Below are 20,792 nucleotides of genomic sequence, written 5' to 3'. Positions count from 1 at the left end.
TGATACACCTGACACCTGTCATGCTCACTTGGGCTTAGGGGTGTTATTTCATTTGCTTCCATAGTCCCCTCTAGACACCCCAGTATCTGTGCGTGTTCTCACTCTTAAGAGGACATAGCTCTTTTTCGTCTTGTCTCACTAACTACAATTAACGATGGAATACATCAGGGGCGCCTGACTGGCTCCGTCGGCATAGCCCGCGACGCTTGATCTTGGGGTCGTGAGTTCAAGCCCCATGTTGAGCACAGAGCTTACCTAAAAACATAAAATGTTGTCACAAATAACATTTATCAATAAATAAAGGGAGCCTTTAAGCCTCACTGACGGCGGGCCAAACTCTTCAACTCTGAGCCCTTTGTGTGGAAGATTTTTCTGTGTCTGTCGGAAGCAGGCAGGGTGGGGCAGATGGCCCATAGCCCCAGTGGCTCTCCCTGCCAACTAGGCCCAGCATAAAAGTTCTGGATTTGTTCTCCAGGTCACAGCCAACACTCCTGGATCTTTGGCCAGATCCTGGCATCCCTTGGGAACATGGGCTGCTGCCCGGGCCTTGTCCGCTTCCTTTGCGTGCCGTTGGATGCCTTCCAGTGACTTTGACAGAGGTGGGGAGAAGTCTGTGGGCTCCCATACCTGGAGGAGCCATGTTTTCTCATCCCCATTCCCGGTAGCTGACTGTGACCTTTCACACTGTGGGCCAGTTCCTGCTCTAGTCAAACTTGAATGCTTACCTTCTTACCTTCCCTGAATCCAATCAAGTTCACACTCCCCTGTCCCTCACGTCCAAACCTTGGGAACCATCTTGAGCCTGGATTCTTCCCTCATTCTCATGGCCACCCCCTGCCGCCATCCAATTCAGGACAGTAAGCCCTGTCAGCTCCACTTTCCCACATCCTTCCACTGCCCCACCTGCATAGCTCCCTCCTCCTCCAGGACCCTGGCCCTGTCCCCCCGCTCACCTGGACCGTTGTGGCAGCCTCCTGGCTGGTCTCCCTGTGTTTACTCCACCTACAGTCTGTTCCCCTCCTGTGGCTGCTGGATCCTGTAAACAGTAGCGGATCCCAGCCATCCCCTGCTTAGGGTCCTCCCTTGACTTCCCATTGCATTTCCAATAAAATTCGAACTCCTAAGCATGGTTTTAAGTCCATCCATTCATTCACGTAAGATTTATTAAGCTCCTGTCTTGTGCTAGACGCTGCTTCAGAGACTAGGGATACAGCAGTGACCAAAGATCCCCACTCTCATGGGCTGACGTTCTTGGGAAGGAGACAGATAAACACGGTAAATAAGCCAAATGGTATGTTGAATGGTTATCAGTACTCCGGAAGAAAAGCAAAGGAGGGAAAGTGTAGGATGCTATTTTACTAAGGTGGTCAGGGAAGGTCTCACTGAGGAGGTGATATTTCTGCAGACCTGTAGGAGAGGAGGCTGTGTAAGCCCCAGGGATCCAGTAACTGGGAACAGTGTTCCAGGCAGTGGTAACAAGGTATCATCCAGCACAAAGGCCTGAGGCTGGAACTGGCCGGTATGTTTGAGGAACACCAAGGAGGTCAGCAGTGTGGCAGAAGCTCAGAGATTGAGAGGGAGAGGAGGAGGTGAGCTGAGAGAGGAAATGCGGACAAGATGGGGAAGACCTTGTGAAGCTCCAGGGGTCTCTTGTTCCAAAAGCGGGGCTGGGCTGGGCCAGGGCAGGGAAGACTTCTTCTTCAGCCTTTCCTCCTTTCCTTGACTTTGACTTGTACTCAGTGTTGCACCAAGGAGGGGTTCTGAGTAGAGGAGGGAGAGACTTGATTTGACTCAGGTGTTTACTGGCTCCCTTGGGCTTCCTGTGGGAAAGAGAGTGGGGTTGGGGGACCAGGAAGGGGAGCAGGAAGCGGGTGAGAGGCCGGTGCAGTGGTCCAAGGAAAGACAAGGCAAGGGTGGACAGGACTAGGGTGGGGCCATGGGGGGGGGGGGAATGGGTGGATTTTGTATATACTTAAAAAAAAATTTTTTTTAACGTTTATTTATTATTGAGAGACAGACAATGTTAGCAGGGGAGGGGTAGAGAGAGGGGGAGACACAGAATCGGAAGCAGGCTCCAGGCTCTGAGCTGTCAGCACAGAGCCCGACCCGGGGCTTGAACTCACCAACTGCGACATCATGACCTGAGCTGAAGTTGGTTGCTCAATGAACTGAGCCACCCAGGTGCCCCTGTATATACTTTTAAGATAAAACTGACAGAATTTCCTGAACTGGATGTAGGGTGTGAAGACAAAGAGGAGGCAAGGGTGAATGCAAGGTTTGTGGCCTGCGGAGCTGGAAGACTGCAGGTGCCATTAACTGTGACGGATGGGGATGACTGTGGGGTGATCAGGTTTGGGAAGATCAGAAGCTTAGCTTTGGATATTTAAATTTGAGAGGGTGGGGTGCTTGAGTGGCTCAGTCAGTTTAGTGGCCAGCTCTTGATTTCACCTCAGGTCACGATCTCATGGTTGAGATTTAGCCTGGCGACTGGTTCTGTGCTGACAGCATGGAACCTGCTTGGGATTCTCTCCCTCTCTCCCTCTCTCCCCTTACCCCGTCCACATGCTTTCTCTCTTTCAGAACAAATAAACTTAAAAAAATTTTTCGAGAGGGCTATTAATGTGGCAATGTCATTTATCTGTATTTATTTGCTTATATATTGTTGCCCTCCCCCTTCTGAGCCACTTGAGAACTAATCATGCTTGTCAGGCTTAGCACTCCATTGCCAATGCCCAAGAGCAATGCCTGGCACACTGTAGGTGCTCAATGAATGTTTGTGGAATGAATGAAGAACAGACAAGCCTCCAAACTCCTTTACCTTCCCAGTCAGCCAGTATCTATTCCAACCCACCTAATTCTCATGTCTAGTTCATGAATCCTTCACGTCTGTGTTCAAGTGTCCTCCTTTTCCGAAAAGCCTACCCTGAGTACGTTTTTAAAATATTCCATTCATGCTTAATTTTTCTCCATAACACTTATCACCTTGGAATATCCTTCCTAAAATTTTGTTTGTTATCTTCCTTCACTACAAGGTAGTTCCACAAGGGCAAAGATTTTTGTCTCTCTTGTTTAGTGCCAATGCGTAAAACATGATCTGGCACACAGGAGGCGTTTAATAAATATTTGTTGAAATTGTGTTGTCGAATGAGAATACAGGCCCCAGCAGGTTAAGGCTTGATGGCGGGACCCGCCTTATGAATCATTCATAAATGGCCCCGCCCACAGGCGGAGAACGCGCGCTCACGCGGGAGCGGGGACGCGGCTCGTACTTGGGCCGAAAGGGTGGTCCGGGAAGTGGACTCTGCGCAGGCGCCGAGCTCCCCGAGGCGGGTCTCAGCCCTTTCCTGGTTAGGAGGCGCGCGCGCGCGCGGGAGGGCGGCGGCGGCGGCGCGGTGCGCAGGCGCGGCAGGCAGTGCGCAGGCGCTGGGGGAGGGCGGGCTGAAGCAGCTGAAGCGGCGGCGGCGGCGGCGGCGGAGGCTCGGGCAGAGGGGCGGGAGCTGCGGCGGGAGCGGACGGGCTGGTGGGCGAGCAAGAGGCGGCGGAATGGTGGACTACCACGCGGCGAACCAGTCGTACCAGTACGGCCCCAGCAGCGGGGGCAATGGCGCCGGCGGCGGAGGCAGCATGGGCGACTACATGGCCCAAGAAGACGACTGGGACCGGGACCTGCTGCTGGACCCGGCCTGGGAGAAGCAGCAGCGCAAGGTGCGCGGCCCGCGGGCCGGACGGGCTGGAAGGGGCGCTTCCGAGGGAGGCTGGGGGCCGGAAAGGGGGTTGGAGGGTCTTGAGAGACAATTGGAGGGTCTGTGATGGGAATCGGGGGTGTTGAGAAGGAATTGGCGGGATTGGGAAGGGGTTTGGAGTCCTGAGAAGGAATTGTAGAACTTGGGCAAGGAATTGAGAGTCTGAAGAAATCATTGGCGGCCTAGTAGGGAATATGGAAGTCTGAAAAAACGAATCAGAGAGCCCGATGAAGGAATTGGACGGTCTGGGCGGGATATTGGGGGAAATCGAGAGAAGCTTGTAGCCTCTAAGATGGAATTGGGGTCTAAGGCGGGGTGGAAGGTTCAGAGGATGGTTGGGGGTGCGGAGAGAAACGGGGGAGTCTGGAATTCGTGGGCCAGGATGGAATTAATGTCGGGGAGCCTGAACAGGAGCTCGAAGATGGAGGGGGTTATTTGGAGTGCAGAAAGGTCCGAAGGTTGGGGTTGGGGGGAGTTCTAAAGGGGATGGAGATTCTGGAAGTCTGAAGATGGAGTAGGGGTGCTAAGAAAGGAAGGTGGAGTCTGAAGAGTAGTTGGGGGGGGGGGACCTGGGAGACTTGGAAGATGAGAGGGGCAGAGGAAAGAAGTGGGTGTGAGACTGTGGCATGGGGTGTGAGGATGGGCAGGGGTGCGAACAGAAGAAGGGAGCTGTAAGGAGTGCTTGAGGGGTTGAGGATTATTTGGAGTGCCCTGTTCTAAAGGGAAGAGGAGAAGATTGGGAGGCAGGAGGAGTGAGGAATTGATGAAGAGGGTGAAGGGGATGGTCCCTGGAGTGTTTGAAGAGGGGATGCTGAAGAACTGATTCAAGGTTGAAAAGCTAGGTAGGGGGTTGGATGGAGCCTCAGGAAAAGGTAGTGTGGAAAAGGTAAGCATGGTGGAGAGAATGTGAGCGACGGAATGGCGGGTAATGGGAGGGAGGTTAGTTTAGGAAAATGAAAGTCTCATTAGGAACACAGTGTGTGAGATGGACCGAGGAAGAGGAAGGAATTTGGAGGGGGGAGGGCTTTTAGAGGCGCAGTCCCGGGACTGCAAAGTGGGGTGGTGGGGGGAGGGAGAATAAGGGAGGAAGCGGTGAGTGTCCAGGAAGAATTGCGTCTTTGGGGGGAAAGGGGTGAAGGGACCCTAAAGCAGCGTCTGTTTTCAGGTGGCATGTTGGGGTGTGGAAGCAACTTAGGGGGGACCACAGTAGTGAAAGGGAGATCAAAAGGAGTGGGAGGCCCAGAGGAGGTATTGGGGGGGGGGGATAATTCAAGGTGGTTGAGGAGGGGAGCTCTCATGATAGAAGAGAGGGTTTGAGTGTGTGCAGGAAGAGCCAAAGAAAGGAGTATGTTGAGTGTGTGTGTGTGTGTGTTGGGAGGGGTTGTGTAACGTGTGTGTGAAGAGAGTAGCAGGTACTTGAAGTTAGAGGCTTTTAATATGTTCTGGAGATCGGGTTTCCTGCCCAGGTTTGTTACTAATCAGTTTTGTGGTCCTGGGCAAGACTCTTGCTCTCTTAGTACAGTTCGTCATGTGTAAAATGAGGAGGGGTCGAAGGAGGCCCTTCTGTGATGCTGCAAAGATGGATGTGTATGGTATTGGGATTTTGGAGGGTGGGCTTGGTGGAGTTTTTCAGGAACGTGGCGGGCAGACTCAAGGTGTTTGAGCGGTGAGCTGAGGAACTAGAGTGGAGAGCGTGACTGGAAGCCTCTTGAGGGTGTGAATTGGCACTCAGGGTCTCTTGGCAGCACCCCCCCCCTCCGCCCCCCAGCATGGAGGGAGAGGGTGAAAGGAGCAGCTGTTCCAAGGCAGCCTGGGGTGGGGCCTGGCATAACCTTGAGTAAATTCCCAGCCTCTGCTTGAATTTCCTCATCGGTAGTGGGGGTGGTGGTGGTCTTATCCATTGAGCCACCTACCTCAGGGTGGGCAGCTTGAGATAATCTGAACTACAAATGCTTTTTGAGGGTAGAGAGAGGTCTAGCCAGCAGCCACAACAATAATTTATTGCCTGAGGCAGTGCTGGGTTGGAAAAGGTTAAGAGTTGCCAAGAGACTTGGAAAGTCGGGAGGGGGACAGGGGGCCACAGGATTATTTTTGAGAATTTCTGGGATCTGTCTTCTCCAGCTCCGAGTGCATGGGAAGGTGAATCCCTCTTTTCTTTCAGGTACTGGAGGTGAGGGAACCTTCCTTTTCCTTCCCTTCCTGTCTTCTACCCTTCCCCAAATGACTCCTTTTGCTAGCTCACTTCCACTCCCTTCTGGGAGTTAGGGTGTGTGCTCCTTCGTGGTTATAGTCTCCCTTGCACACTGGGTGAGGCCGGGGCGCCATTCACGTCTGCCTGGGTGGGAACGAGGACTCAATGGAACCCCAAGGCCTTGCTGCTCTGTGTTATTTTCCCTCTTCCTTTCCTTAAGGACTGGGCAAGGTTGAGGGAAAGGGTCGCTCACAGCATCCTCTAATACAAGTTGCTTAAAGTTCTTGGTGAGGACCAGATTCTAGTATGTCCAGCTTTATACCTACTGCAGCAGATATTTACATGTAACTGTTCTTTGCAGGAAAGTATTGCTTCGCTGCTGTGCACTCTCCTGTTATGGATCAGGATCCTTTATGAAGGGGGGGGGGGAGGGGGTAATGGAAAAGAATATATACATAAGTTTGGACTGTCCTTTCCCTTCTAAGAGGACTCCCCCCCTCCCCGCCCCCTGCTCCTTCCAAACAGTCTGGCTGAGTTTTTCGACATTACAGTGTCGCTTTAGTGAATAACAGGTTGCCCTTCTTGCCTCTCCAAGGCTGAGCCCCTGGCACTTGTGCGTATACTCACATACTCTGAAAATCTGTGTCCAGGATAGCTGTAGTCCCTTCAAGTGTGTGGAATTGAATTCTTCTAGGGATTAGGCAAGAGTTGGTTGAGTCAGGGTGTGTGTGTGGCTTCTTCCGGTGAAGCCATTTGCCCTGACTTCTGAGACCCCTGTAACCAAGGCATTACCTGATAAGTAGGTTATGCAACATTTCTGATGTGGAAGGTCCTAGATTTTCTCCTGGGGATGGGCGAAGGACTGGTCTGGTTTCTGAGCAGATTCTCCAGCAATTACAGTTCTTGGCCACGGTTCTTTCTCCTAGTTGCCAAAAGGGGCCTGGGTAGCCTTGCTACTACCCCTGCTCTCCAGGACAGGAGAGGTCTCTTGACAGCTCGTCCAGAACCTCCTCAGTAGATCAAGAAGAAATGCCTCCTTTGCTGGGCTTGCATGTTCATTGAAACATCACTGCTCACAGGGCAGGGCCTCACTGTTTAGATCCCTGACCTTTGGCTCTGGCTGTATTAAGGGTGAGTTAATTATTTGAACGTTCTGATGGTGTTTTGTTTTTCTCCGACAGGTTTTTTTTTTTTTTTTTTTTTTTTTTTTTAAGGCTAACAATAGACGCCCCAAAGTAGCCATCTGTTATTTTGTTCCATTACTTTAATTGCTTCCCTCTTAGGATCTGGCTAAGACTGACAGGTCCTTAGCAGCTTTTAAAATTAAATAACATACCTACAAAAAATAAATAAATACATACATAAATCGATGATAAAAACTTAAACGAGCCTAACTATCGTCTAGAAATGAGACTGCAAATATGGGAGGGGGACAGCTATGCTCTGCTCTCTCGGGAGATGGGTGGGGGAAGCCACTGAGCCACTAGCACTCTATTCCCTCCCCATCCCCTGACACTGTTTCGGAACACAGCTTTTCTGATGACTGCCAAAGAGGGGAGGTGTTGGGGGAATGGCCCCGGGAGTAAGAGTGCCCCTGGTAGCCACTCACACTCACTCAGTCGAGAGCTGGTCTGTGAAGTGGGAGCGGTGCCTGCTGATACATCTAATCCTAGGCGGTCCAGGGTGGCAACCCAGGGTTGCCCTCTGCCTTTTGAAACACCCTCCCTGGTTCCGGCTTCCAAGACCAACAAGGAGGCTACCCTGGCAGCAGGGAGCTGACTCACCCTCCAGGTTGGGACTGGGGCTAAATGGTTTTATTTAAGGGCAGCCAGTTGCCTGGCCTCAAGCAGACTTCCTTGTGGGGAAAGTGTTTGGTGACATGTTGGAGGAAAACAGCCCTGGAAATGAGGGTGATGTTTTAATATCGGTGTTGCTGGTGCTGTTAAACTCCCGAGATGCAGTCAGGGAGGTCATTTAAGAGGTGCGAGTGCACTCTCAAAACGTCTTTTTAATCAGATTTCAGGGGAGCAGGGACCAGTCTGCATTCTGGTCTTAAGCCTCTGGGGTGGGGACCTCTGTCATTTAAAATTTAAACACGTACTCCAGCCATGGCAGACTTTGGCCAGACGGCACTGTTTTTCAGTTACCTGAGTGAGTAGCAAGAGTAGCAGAGGACAGTAAAGCGAGTGGAACCAAAAGAGAATTGATTTGAGAAGGCGCAAGGAATTTTTGAGACTGTTGAGATGAATACGTTTGGCTTTTGCTGTATTGGTTGACAGTGTGCTGGGATTTGTACAAGCCTTTGGCCAAATCTTAGGGTTCTTAAAACAAGGATTCCCTTACTGCCTCCACTGGGGGGGAGGGGAAGGGCAAAAATAATAAGCGAGCAGCAGTTTGCTCTAGTTATCAATTGCTCCTTCAAGTTTTCTGAATAGCTAAGTAGCAACATGTTTAGCTCTTCCCTGGCATTTTGTATATTTTAACTTATTTACTGTGTGTGAGAGAGAGACAGAGTGTGCACGCGAGCAGGGGAGGGGCAGAGAGAGAATCCCGAGAAGGCTCTGCACCGTCAGCTCAGAGCCTGATGCCGGGTTTGAACTCACAAACTGTAAGATCATGACCTGAGCCAAAATCAAGAGTCAGACACTGAACTGACTGAGCCACCCAGGCACCCCTAGTATATTCTAGACCAGTGTTTCCCCCCAGTTTATCCCTGTTTCCTTCCCTTAGTGATGTCCGTAGTCTCATCAGTCACATTCAAGTCCCTTCCCTCAGTTCACTCCCACTGCTTTTATTTATGTGTTTGTTTTATGGAATAACAAAATACTCATGTTACCTTGTTTAAGCTCCTCTTCACCCCTTTTCTTTTTCCATGGAAATAAGAGGCAAGTGATAGCAAGGTGGTCATTCAATGGCAGTGGTGGCTGAAACACAGGTAGGTAGGCAGGCAGAAGTTTCTGCTTGAGCACATTTCAAATTCTGTCATCCATGGAGGTTTGAAAGAAGTCTTTATAGCACGGGTGGTTTGAGAGTCCAAGATTAGTCCTCGTTTAGTATGAGTTTAAAGTTTAAAACATCAAAGCACAGTTATAAGGAAACTTAGTTTTACAGTGTTGGCAGTCTAGACGCCAATGGCCAGAATTTGTTATAAAGTGTCCGAAAGTGGCACAGTAACATGTGCTTTTCTTCAGGAAGGTTTATGAGTTACATTTTAGTCACTATCTCAGGTATCAAGGAGTGTTGGGGTTAGTGGATCAAGAGAAACAATCGTTTTAAATTCCAGACTCTGTACAGAGTCATCTTATTGGGTGGAAAATTAACCAGCTGGCTGGGAGGAGAAGGATCTTGCCTCCCTCCATCCAGAAAGTGAAATCTTCATGTGAATTTAACTGGCAAGGGTGTCTTTACATCCGTGCTGGTGGGAAGTTTTATCCAAGTAGCGGTCTCCCTGGGATTATAAAAATCTGAGACATTTGTCTTGGTGTTGTGCCTTTTTTGGTTGTGTTCTTTCCCGTCCTTCCCCCTCCCCTTCCTCTGTAAACAATCGATGCATTAACTTGGAATGTCCAGGGAAAGTCTTGAAAAGCTGGTTGGTGTAACTTGGTTGCCTTCTCTTTAGTGTGAGCAGCAGTTACTCTGGAAGAAGCCAGTGGCCTTTTTCTTAGGTGTACTTTATTGAAGTGACTGGGAAGCCAATGGATTGAGCTTATTTGGGATTTGCTATTTGCCGCCTATTTCTGTGCTGGCATCTGCATTTCTGGGATGAGCCCCATCCCCCCAAGAGTGAGGAACCATCCTGTGTTTCCAGAAGAGACGTGGTTCCCCCAGCCAGAGGAGCTGCCGCCCCTGCCTCCTTGCACCTGCCCTTGTCTCCCTGTTTCCTAAACTTTAGTCATTTGTGATTTTTTCATACCATTTAAAATTTTTTATACACTTAAAACTTTCTTTAAGTCAATTTGCCTTAGTTTTAAAAGGAAAAGTTATATAAGTATGATAAATGAAAAACTCAGCCTCCCTGGCCATAAATAGAAGGAAACTGCAAAAATAAACATGCTGAGAACCAAACAATGTCCTTAAATTCTAGCTAAGTTTTATTCCTGCTGAAGGCTCTGGGCCTGAGGCCTGCTCTCTCTGTTAAAAAGAGAGATTGGCAAGTGTCAGTGAGGTGCTAAAGACCACAGTACCAAGCAGAGACTTTCTCTTTGAAGTAATCAGAAGGTTTACAAGAATATCAAAGGAATAAACTCATGGTGATTCAAGGGTTAATGTAGGATGTGAATAATCCTCAAAATCTCCCAAGTGTGCATGCCACACTTGGAAAAAACGATCTCATTCAACCCCGGAAACATTCCGGGCAGAGTGACTTACCCAGGAACACACACCCCACCGTGCTGTACTTGAACACATCACTCAAGATCACAAGACTCTGGATTTATCTCTGCTTTCAAATGTTAGGCGTTTTTGTTTGTTTTTGAAGAAAGCAGGGCCACTTTGTAAATACAAGAATTGTGGGCTTATCGCTTGCTCCTCACACAGCTTTCTTTTTAAGGCTCTGGCTTTCTTACACATACACACTGAAAGTTTGGCTGCCCCCAGGAATAAACTGCACTGCTCTCCTGTTTGGGTATCTGAATCTTAGATTCTAAAAGGAAAGCAGTGCCCTCCTGCCGAGTTAAGAAAGGCTTATTTAAATGTTTTTCTTCCAAATAGCAGAGCAGAACAGATTCTTTGTTTTCCAGTGGAACTATGGACACAGGGCAGAAGTAGTTGGAAGTGGCCGTTACTACTTGGGGAACACAATGAAGTCATCTTGGGAAATATCGTTGACGGTGTTGAAATGATTGAATGGGATGCTAGAACACCAGCCACACAATAGCATTTGTGTCTTCAGCTTCGGGCAGGAATAAAGAAGACATTGTGGTTTGTTTTATGCTTTTTAAAGTCCCCCCCCCACCCAAGGTGTGGGTCTGAGTGATGTCTGTCACTGGCTTTCTAGTGGGTTTTTCTTTTCATCTTTCCCCCCCTCCTTGATGGCTGTTGAGAGTGGGTGGAAGCCACATTTCTAGGTGGATGGGAGGCCGTGCCAGGGGCAGGCGGTAGGCCTTGCTCCTCGTTCTCCACAGATGAAGAGAACACATTTGGTTTTTTAATCTCCAAAAAAGCCTAAGATAGAGGGTTTTCATATCCTACCTCCCGAGTAGTGACTCTGATTTACAAATATCTTAATTAGCAGCCATCCAGGAGGGGGGCATAGCAGGAAGTAAAATGGATATATTTTTTTTCTCTTTTTAAAAAAATTATGTATATTTCATTTCGATGGCAGAGAAGGCCAATTTGAGATTAGAAGAACCATCACGGGAGGAAGCTTGAAAGTGATTCAACCACCAGCCATGCTGGGAGGCTGAGGGGGTGTCACTCTAGGAGAGTTTGTGGGTCTTCAACCTGTGTTATTGAAACGACAGGCTTTTACCAAATGCCGAGGGTGGTGTTGGAAGTCTGCTTCAGTCAGTGTCATTGCCTCAGTCTGTGCGTGTGTAATAGTCAACATGTAAGTCTCTGTGATCAAAATCTGGGTATGAGTAAAAGGTGTTTAGTTGATGTCACCATGGAAACTGAGTCACTTATTGTTTTGGGGAGCGCCTCCATCCCAGAGGCAGCACTAATGGTGGAATGTTGGGCTGTTGGGCAGAAATCTGCCGCCAGCCGGTCTCCCAGGAAAGTCTCCACAGGCACCGTGGCCGTGCTGGGTGGGTGGATGAGAAGCTTGTTTCCTGGTGCAGGAATCGGGCCGGGCCATTTTATCCCTGAAGGGCGTGCGTTTGCGCATGAGAGCGGGAGAAGAAAAAGAGTCAACCATGAAAGCCACTGTTGGCTTTGTGGCTGGGATGTGTGCTTTTTCTCCAGGCATTTAGAGTTGGAATCCCAGCTATGTGACTTCTTAATAGCAGGGCAGAATGTGCCTGCATCTTTTGCCTGCTTTCACAAACACTGACAAATTAAAAAGAACTCTGAAGTTTCCAGCAAATCCCAAGTGCAGTTCATTCCATGATAACATTAAAAACAAAAAAATCTACATCCTTCCTACCCCAACTCTGACAGTAAATAAACTTTTTTCTCCCTGTTACTTCCCCCTCTTTCCTTTAAGGGATTGAATACCTTTACATTAGACTCTGAATCTGATGAAAATATTTAAATGCTTTTACAAAGTACTTATTTGGCTCTTGCTGGCATGGATTGTGTTTGGAAGAGTCAGGTTTTCTGTTTTGTTTTGTTTTGTTTTTTTAATTTTGTAGGCTTGTATGGTCTTCCAGTTCTGCCTTATGATATAAACTCAGTTTCAGAATTCAAAATGTCTGGAAGCAGCTGGTTTTCCAGGCTGGTTCAAGGGCGGTCTGATGAATCAACCCTTCTTACAGGCTGTCTGCTAACCAGTCCTGGAAGGTCTCCAGACGGTAAACATCACCAGGATTGTGAGGCAGGTTTTTTTTTCTTTTTTTTTTTTTTTTGGTCATTTGAGCTATGCTGCCAAGTCTGGGAGGGTTTGACTTTCTGTAAAACAGAAAGGTCTGTATCAAGATGTCTTTTTCAGAGATGTCAGGCCTGAAGTCACCCAGCGCTATGTCTGCTGGTAGAGTGAGAGGAAATACCTAGCCTGATTTGGGGAGTGCATTCTTGACCATTTTGGGAAACCGATTTTCCCCTTCCTTTTGTAACTTTCTTTAACTCACTGACACAAAGGCAGTCTGCAGAAAAGAATCCAGTCCGGCCATCCATTCTAGGGTCGGTTGGCCCCAAGCTACGTAATGTCAAGGAGCGGCGCCCGGCTCTTACCTGCTGCCCAGAAACCCCCTAGAGATTCAAAGGGAACAAGCTTTCACCATAAAAATAGAAGACTCACTGCTCATTGAGTTCTCTTTTTGCAGCTACCTTAGACTTGAGAAAGTTCTGGGCCTCTTTAATAAACAACCACAAAGCAATGCTTGCCAAATACGGCCTGCTCCAGGGCTACAGGGTTAGCTTAGGAGACAACTTTCTTGCCTAAAAATAAATGCGTGTTCCTATCAAACATTCCAAGCATTGTTTAAACATGAGACTTCTGAGTAGTAGTTCAGGCTTTGTGGGTTCACTTATATCAGAATGTGGGCAGTTTGGGGAGCCAGCTCCCCATTTTGGGATTGGCCAGTGGCCACCAAGGAAATCAGATGATCAAATGCAAACCATCTTCCATCTCATTTCTGTATATTCTTGATCTATTTATAGGCTGATGGGGGAGACAGAGAGCAGGCATATAAGCAAAACTAGGCAATTTCAGACAAGATGGTGTGATGGGGGTGTCAATTAAATCATAATAATCGCTAGCGTGTTACCCTGTGCTCGACTCTACCCTACGTGCTCTACCTGGACTGCGAGGTAGGTATTGTTACCCTAACCGGACAGGTGCGGAAATGGAAGTTTAAGTCACTTACTTGAGTGATAGTGCCAGGATTTGAACCTGGAAGGTCTGGTTTTCAAGCCTGTGCTCCCGTATCTACATATACTACAGTCTGGTGATTGGGAATGGCTTGGGGAGAGGTGGGTGAGGGGACTAGGGCACAGCGCAGGCACTTTCGATCAAGAGGAAGATCTTGGAAGACATGATATTTTAGCTATTCCCTAAGGGATGAGGGAGGGAGCCAAGAAAGCATTATGGGTAGGCTGTTCCAAGCAGGGGGACGAATGTGTGGAGGCCACGAGGAACAGAAAGAAGGCCAGAGTGGCCAGAGCAGGGCATGTAGAAAAGACAGAGCTCTCTCAGAGCTTGTTTGTTGGAAATGGCGATGAGGCCTAGAGTCTACAAATTCAGTGCCTCTTCGATTCCATTAGTCCAGGAACCTCATGCTTCCAGGATTCTGGCCCTGCACCCCTTTCCTCTCGGGGCCCCTGGACCGGCCAAACCAGAATTGACTTCTGAAGTGGGAATCCTGGGACTGTGGAGCATTAAACTAAACAAAAGCTTCAATTATCTCTGTGCTCATTGCTGCAGTAGACACCTGTGTTTGATTAAAGCATTGGTAACTTTTGAATCTGGCGTTTTACAGCACCGTGGACTCATGTGGCCTTGTACTGTCTCTCGTAGAGAACTTAACTCTTACCCTCTGAACAAATTCCAGTCCCCTTCAGTCCCATCAAGAGGCCGCTTGATTTATAAAGCATCTCTGGTAAAATGTTGTGGTTGCCTCTTTGAAGTGGGAAGCCAGGGAGCCTGATTTTTTTAACTGGCTCTTCTCCTGGGACTTCCCTTTCTCTGTAAATCCCTCTTCCATTTACTCAGTATTTCCGCCTCATTTCTTTTGGTCAGGTGCAGCCGTAGCTAGCGTGGTCCTAGTTCCGGGAGACCTACATGCAGGCTGATTGGTTCTGAGACGTTCAGCTTTCCGTACCCCACTGGAAGCCAATCCAGTAACACCGTGGATTTCATTTTGCCCATGGCTCCCCATCTGAAGGCACGCCTGTCAGACTAGTTATGTGGCTTTCACTCAGGGTGGGAGGAACAGCGAAACAGCTCTGGGCTGTCGGTGGACACTGTGTACACACAGCACCCAGCAAGAAGCTGAGTTCACAGACCGTAAAGCGTCCACCTTGAACGTGGGCTGGGATTCCCTTTGGCCTTCCCTTTGTGCAAGTCGGCAGCAAAAATCAGCCCTGTTGACAGACTAGAAAGGAGTGAATGAATATGAAACCACCCTGTGATGGCATGGCCAGCCAGCTTCTTGGGCTGGAAAGAAGATGGCGAGGTTTCCACTCTCCTGGCAGAATACCCATGTGAACTTGTTAAATCTTTTAAGTAGCTGTATAGGAGGGGAGATAAGTGCATGTGTTTTTACCCTTATCCCCTTAAATACAAAAATAAAACCTCCCCTTTATAAAACCAGTTCAGAGTGGGAAGAAAGTGTAATGGCAAATGGAAAACGTGGCCAATTATATGGAGTCCTACCCCACGTTTGGGATACAGCTGTAAGTTTCCACGGTGGGTGGCTTATTATGCATTTATGCTGAGCTGAACCTGCTCCAGGCTGTTCCTGCAGATAGAAAAGGAAAGCCTTGGGGGTGGGGGGGGTGGGGTGGGGGTGAAAGAGCTGTCTCTTTCCATCACACTGTAAAGACTCAGAAGGTCTTTTGAAAGACTTTAGCACTTGTCACTTAGGTAGCAGAATTGGGGGCCGCAGAGCAAAGTGGGTCTGCATTTTATAGCCAGCCAGCATGTTGTGTAACATGAGTTGGGGCTTCATGGGCTGTGGAGTCCAGCACTCAGGTAGAAACATGACCGGCAGGGCCAGACAGCAACCCTCGCTGGGCCCCTCTGCAGAGCGGAGCTCTGCACTGAGCCTTCAGGGGTATGAGAGAAACCGGAGACCTAGCCCATGCTCTCAAGGAGCTCACGGTGTAGATGGGGAGAGAGCAAAGCCGCATGAGACTTCAGAAGGACACTAAGCGGCACGCCGACGAGCCCGCAGCACTCTAGCTGTGTCGCGGGAGAGCAAAGGGGTGAATAAGGGCAGGTGGGGTCAGTCATGGAAACTTTCATAAAGGAGGTGAGTGTTCAGGAGGGGTCGGCCTTTGCCCCAGCTGTGCGCAGGTTTCTGGGGGAAGTATTAGGGGGTCTCTTGTGTGCGACTGAACAGTAGCCCTTAGATGTGTCTTACGAGCAGTCCTACCACTTCCTTCCGCTGATGAGCGTTGTCTTTGGGGAGTTTCACGTTTGAGGCTCCATGCTCGGTATATCTTAGCCATGCCTTGAAACCTCTGAACAGCCAGATCCCAGGGTCCGAATCCATATCCGTTCACAGGGCCTGTCACTTTCGCGGCTGTCGTGGGCAGGCCAGATGTCCCACGTGGGAGTCTGCCCTAAGCCTTTCAAGGGCATTTGTCTTCAGCTTGCTGATGGTCCCTTCACAATAAGCACAGGCCTGAGAAAAAGAGAGAGAGAGAGAGAGAGAGAGAGACTAGCTTCTTTGGTCCAGGAGTCTCTCCAAGCCTTGCGCCTCGTGGCCCATCCGGGTGTGTGATGTCACCACTGCCTCCTAGTCCAGATGACCACTCAGTTCTGTACTGAGATCACAGAAATGAGTAGGGTTGGTCCCCGACAGCCTGGTTGGTTGGTGTGCCACAGTTAACATACTGTCCCTGGAATGAGGGTGGCCTGGAAGCGTTCTGCCTTGAAAGTTTATTCTTGCCTGCCAAGCTCGGCTTACAGGTGCTATTTTTTTCTTTAAATAAATGCCTTAGAGCTGGCTTGTGGAACTTAGACTTCCCATCCCAGGAAATACTCCAGTGTGTTTAAAAAAAAACAAAACACCATTCATTCAGGTGCTCATGGCCAACTGTGTGACTCAACTAGTGCAGTGCCCTTGATATGCTTTTCCAAGATTGACATACTTGAGTTACAGTCTGTGGCCCCACTGCAAGATAAGGTCAGGGTGGCTGCCCCATGCCTCGTTCTTTGTGTGGTTCCGGGTTGGGTCTTTCTCCCTTCAGTCATGATGCTTGAGAGCTGTGACACAGCTCGGCTCATGCAGGTGAAGTAGCGGCTGAAATCATCCAGTAGGACCTGGCCTCCTCCTTTAGACTGCCTGGGATCAGTAGGTTTGCTGTGGAAGGATTTGGTGGCAATGGTGAGGGGGGCAGGTGTCCCCCGGAATGAGCCAGTCTTTGTAGCTTGGCACCTAACTCTTTGTGCCGTTATGGAGAGAGAGCTGCAGAATAGTAGCAGAGCCGGTGTGTTTCTTTATCCAGCTTACGATGGTTGCAAGGCGGGGTCTGCCTGACCATCCTTCAGGGGGAACTTTTCCCCACTTCTGAAAGGCTGCAATGGAAGTGGACTTCCTTCGAGGACAGAACCTGGGGCTCATCAGTTGTCGTTGGAGAATGCTGGCTCTGCCCACCTTTTGGGAGAGCTTTCTGGGGGGAGGAGTTGCAGAATTTATAGGGTCACCAAGTTTCATGCGCGAACCCAGGCTCTGGGAAGAGCTGCCTGCTTAGCTAGTGGGTTAACCGATAGCACCCAGCCTACCCACCAGACTAGAGGAGGCGGCTCAGATGTCACTGGGATTCAGGCTGTCTCTTGGCCCAAGCAGCTGCAGCCTGGGAGGGGGCGTTGAGGGTGCTGAGCTCCTGTGGGAGGGGGTTCCTGCGCTTCCATCTCCATACTTGGTTCTGGTGACGGGACCAGAGGAAGTGAAGGGTGTGCGGTGGGAGGAGGGTCAGAGCACAGCCTTTAGAGGGAGACAGACCTGGGTTCTGCACCCATGCCCTCCACCTACTGGCTGTGTGACCCTGGGCAGGTGATAGAGGTTAAACCTCAGTGTCCTCCTTTGAACAGATCATCATCCTACCTCAACAGGCTGATTCTAGAATTAAATGAGATAGTATATGCAAAACACCTGGCCCAGTGCCCGACATTGTGCTCAATAAATGTAGCTTCTTAATGATTACAGCGGCTCACCATCCTGCGTGCAGGTGGGCCCTGCTGCTCGCATCTTCTCTTTTTTTTTTTTAATTTTTTTTTCAACGTTTTTTATTTATTTTTGGGACAGAGAGAGACAGAGCATGAACGGGGGAGGGGCAGAGAGAGAGGGAGACACAGAATCGGAAACAGGCTCCAGGCTCCGAGCCATCAGCCCAGAGCCTGACGCGGGGCTCGAACTCACGGACCGCGAGATCGTGACCTGGCTGAAGTCGGACGCTTAACCGACTGCGCCACCCAGGCGCCCCTCGCATCTTCTCTTTAAAGGAGTTAAAGGGACCTGCTGAGACGTGCAGTTCAGTGGAAAGCCACAACATGTGCCCGCATTCCTAAGGTGCCCCCCCAGGGAGCTCTGAACCCTAAAACCTAGCCAGTACCTTCAAAGACGAATCCTCTGTCAAGTGACAACCCGCACTTGAGCCGTAAGTGACACAACCTCTCCCCAGCTTCTGAGGCTATCTGTGCCTCATTGCCTAGGAGGTAGCTTCTTGTTTCTGAGTTGCGAGTCCTGAACGGTTTCGTGTCTGGATGAGCCATAGGCAGTGCTGGCAAGGCTTTTTCATGAGTAACACACAGCTTGTTATTAAGTTTGGGATAAGCCCAGGGGCTCTTTCCCTGGGTCCCCTTCTTTCCCTGTCCCCTTTCCTGCAAAGCAAAAAAAAAAAAAAAAAAATCTTTATCCAGTCAAATTAGAAACAACCTCCAGCTTCGGGTCAGCCTGCTTTCTCTCAACTGGTAAGATGTAGAAAGAGGAGGAGCCTTTCGCTACTAACCCCCAAAATAATGATCCAGAAATGCTATCAAACGGCATAGAGGCGTTCGGGAGCCTGCGCCCAGTTGCTGACCCGGAACGTGGGACCTTCTCTAGGGGGCTTAGCAGAGCCATGCCCCTTTCAGGCTCCTTCCCCGGTGCTTCTCACGCCTGCCGCTCCATCCTCTTTACCGCCTTCCTCCTGCCCCCCCTTCCCGAGGTCACTTCCTGATGCCATTCCTCAACTTAGCCCCTATCCCCCCCAAAAGCAATCAAATCCATAACCTAATAAGGCAAAAGAATGAGGAGAATGTCCGCCTCCCAGCCTCTCCCCTAACAGGGCGCAGGGCCGCAGCAAATTTGGAAATTGGAAAATGTTACAATGGAGGGGGCAACTGACTGGTGGGAGGGCTGGGCGTGCAGGCGGGACCCTGCCGGAGGGCCACCCGGTTTGCGCCTTCCAAATCCGGCCGTGCACACCCCTCACACGGTAAAGTGTACCGAAAGTAACAGCTAAGTCAGCTGCACCTCCTGTCGGGATTCTCGCAAGGAGGAGAACCGGAGAACCGAAGGCACCGACATGAAGAGTCCTCAGTGGGAACCCCCCTCGGAGAGGCACCCCTCGGTCACGACTGGGACTCTGCAAATCCAAACACTTTCTCCCTCTGAGATGAGCAGTTTTCTTCCCCTTGACTGTGCCAGGGTTAATTTAGCCTGAGCGTTAATTAAAACATGTCGACACTTAGAGTGGGGCCCCCCCCAGAAACCTGTCACCCCTCCTACATCATTATCCTGGGCAAATTGACCTCTGACGCAGTTTCCATTCTCCACTCAGGAGGAGGAACGAGCCCCTCTCTGCCTGGGAGCCTGGGGTGGGGTGGCTGGCTGGGCCAGACCTACTTTGTTTTGGAAGGTCAAGCTTAGTAATTAACCTGAACGCTTCTGGGAGGGGGGTGAAGGAGAAGGAACCAGCGCTAAAGATGTGCCAGGTCTTTCAAATTGCTAATTATCAGCAGGCATGAGGTCATCCGTAAATATATCTAATTCTTTAGCTGTAATTAAGGCACTCATTAAAAGCGCAGGGAAGTTTTGTTTTTTTTAAAGGAAAAAACACAAAAAGCCTTTGTTTCGACTTGACAGGATGGCTCAAAACAGGCGGAGGACTCAAGGCACAGGACTAGTTTCCTGCCTTAAGAACCTTTACAGGAAATTCACTGAAAACAATATTCTTGACCCTGCCAAAGAGGCAAACCTGGGGTGATGTCATTGTTTGAAGCTGTCACTGTGAGCCTGGCTTTGGGGGAGGAGGGTTGGTGGGATTAAAAAAGGAGTATGAGAGAGAGAGAGAGTGTGTGTGTGTGTGTGTGTGTTTAGCTGTCTGTACAAGAGGCAAGTCCATTGAAAAGCAGGGCAGGAGGGAAATCACAAGTGGGGGTCTTTGAAATATTCTTAGCTGTATTCAACTTTTCCAAGTTTAAAAAATTCTCTCTTACTATTTTTGCTCCTCAAAACGCTGCTGCCTTTTTTAAGAGACAGCCTTTTCTGAGCTGTTCCGCATTTAGTGCTTTCCTTTATAGTTGGATTTGTGGCCCACAAGGCAGGGCGCTGAGTTCGGCACTAGGTAAACGCTGCTGCTTTTCTGAGAACAAGAGGCTCCATCCTGGAGCGTGGAAGCCGAGACACAGGACTAGTTTAGTGTATCTGTTTCTTCCACAAAAACCATTCTGGAAAACTACCCAATGCCAGTGAGTTGGCATCTATAAGTTGTTAATCTTCCCATGTGCCTCCAGGAACCGTCTGGAGCATCTCTGAAAAAAGGACAAACTTAGCATCTTGTCATTTTTCTTCTGGCTGGAAGTCTAACAGAGAGGCATAAACACAGTCTTAAAATGAAAGCAACAAAAATAAACTCAAACCAGCCCTGCATGAAGACATTAATGCAAAATATGCAAGCTGGCTTACTAGTTATGCGGCAGAAGACAGTCATAAGAAGATCCAGGCCTGGTTAAGGCGAGTTACGTCTTTTGAGGTGTCTTTTCCGTAGAATTCCAAATAAACCACGGGTGATTTACACAGATGAGGTTATAATACGGTGTCTCATTTCATCTTTGCATAGTCCAGTTTCTTGATAAACCTCTGCAGTGCTAATTCAGGAGCAGGGTACAGTTTAGAGTGCCCCCCACATGGTCCTCTCCTTAAACAACATCCTAACAGCTTTAGAGGGAAGTTTGGGGATTCAGTAGGAAAGCCATGTAAGTTTCCTGGCGTTCACATCCTGTGATCTGTTAGTTTTCTTTTTTCCCCCCACCCCTCAGCTGTTAGGTTAGAGATATAGCAAGAAAGAAAACCAGCGTAGCTCCTGTCCTCATAGAAGTTACATTCTGGAGGGGAAGATGGGCAATGAAATCAATAGTGAAAATGAACTGGATATTAGGGTGACATGTGAATGTGGCCTTTGCTTTACTGTTTTCTTCGACATTGACCTCCAGGTGAGTCCTGAGTGTTTGGTTCCTGGTGTGTGGTTTCATAAGTTCCCCAAGGCTGAAGAGTCACCTTGGGATCCAGCCTTTCCTGGAACTATCCTGGTTTGAGACATGTTGCTGG

The 20,792-nt window shown here is 49.3% G+C and overlaps 1 protein-coding gene across 1 annotated transcript in view; it reads left to right on the top strand.

Moving 5' to 3' along the window:
- The first annotated feature begins 3,459 nt into the window (after positions 1-3,459).
- The window catches only part of ACTN4 (actinin alpha 4), a 69,710-nt gene continuing 52,377 nt past the window's right edge, over positions 3,460-20,792 (top strand). Inside the window, exon 1 of the mRNA XM_042920301.1 lies at positions 3,460-3,705. Coding sequence (XP_042776235.1) covers positions 3,544-3,705 — 162 coding nt within the window. The 5' untranslated portion in view covers positions 3,460-3,543. The remainder of the gene's footprint in view (positions 3,706-20,792) is intronic.

The sequence above is a fragment of the Panthera leo genome, chromosome E2, assembly GCF_018350215.1.
Source record: "Panthera leo isolate Ple1 chromosome E2, P.leo_Ple1_pat1.1, whole genome shotgun sequence".
NCBI classification, from domain to species: Eukaryota; Metazoa; Chordata; class Mammalia; order Carnivora; family Felidae; genus Panthera; species Panthera leo.
This window is presented reverse-complemented; position numbering and strand designations above follow the sequence as displayed.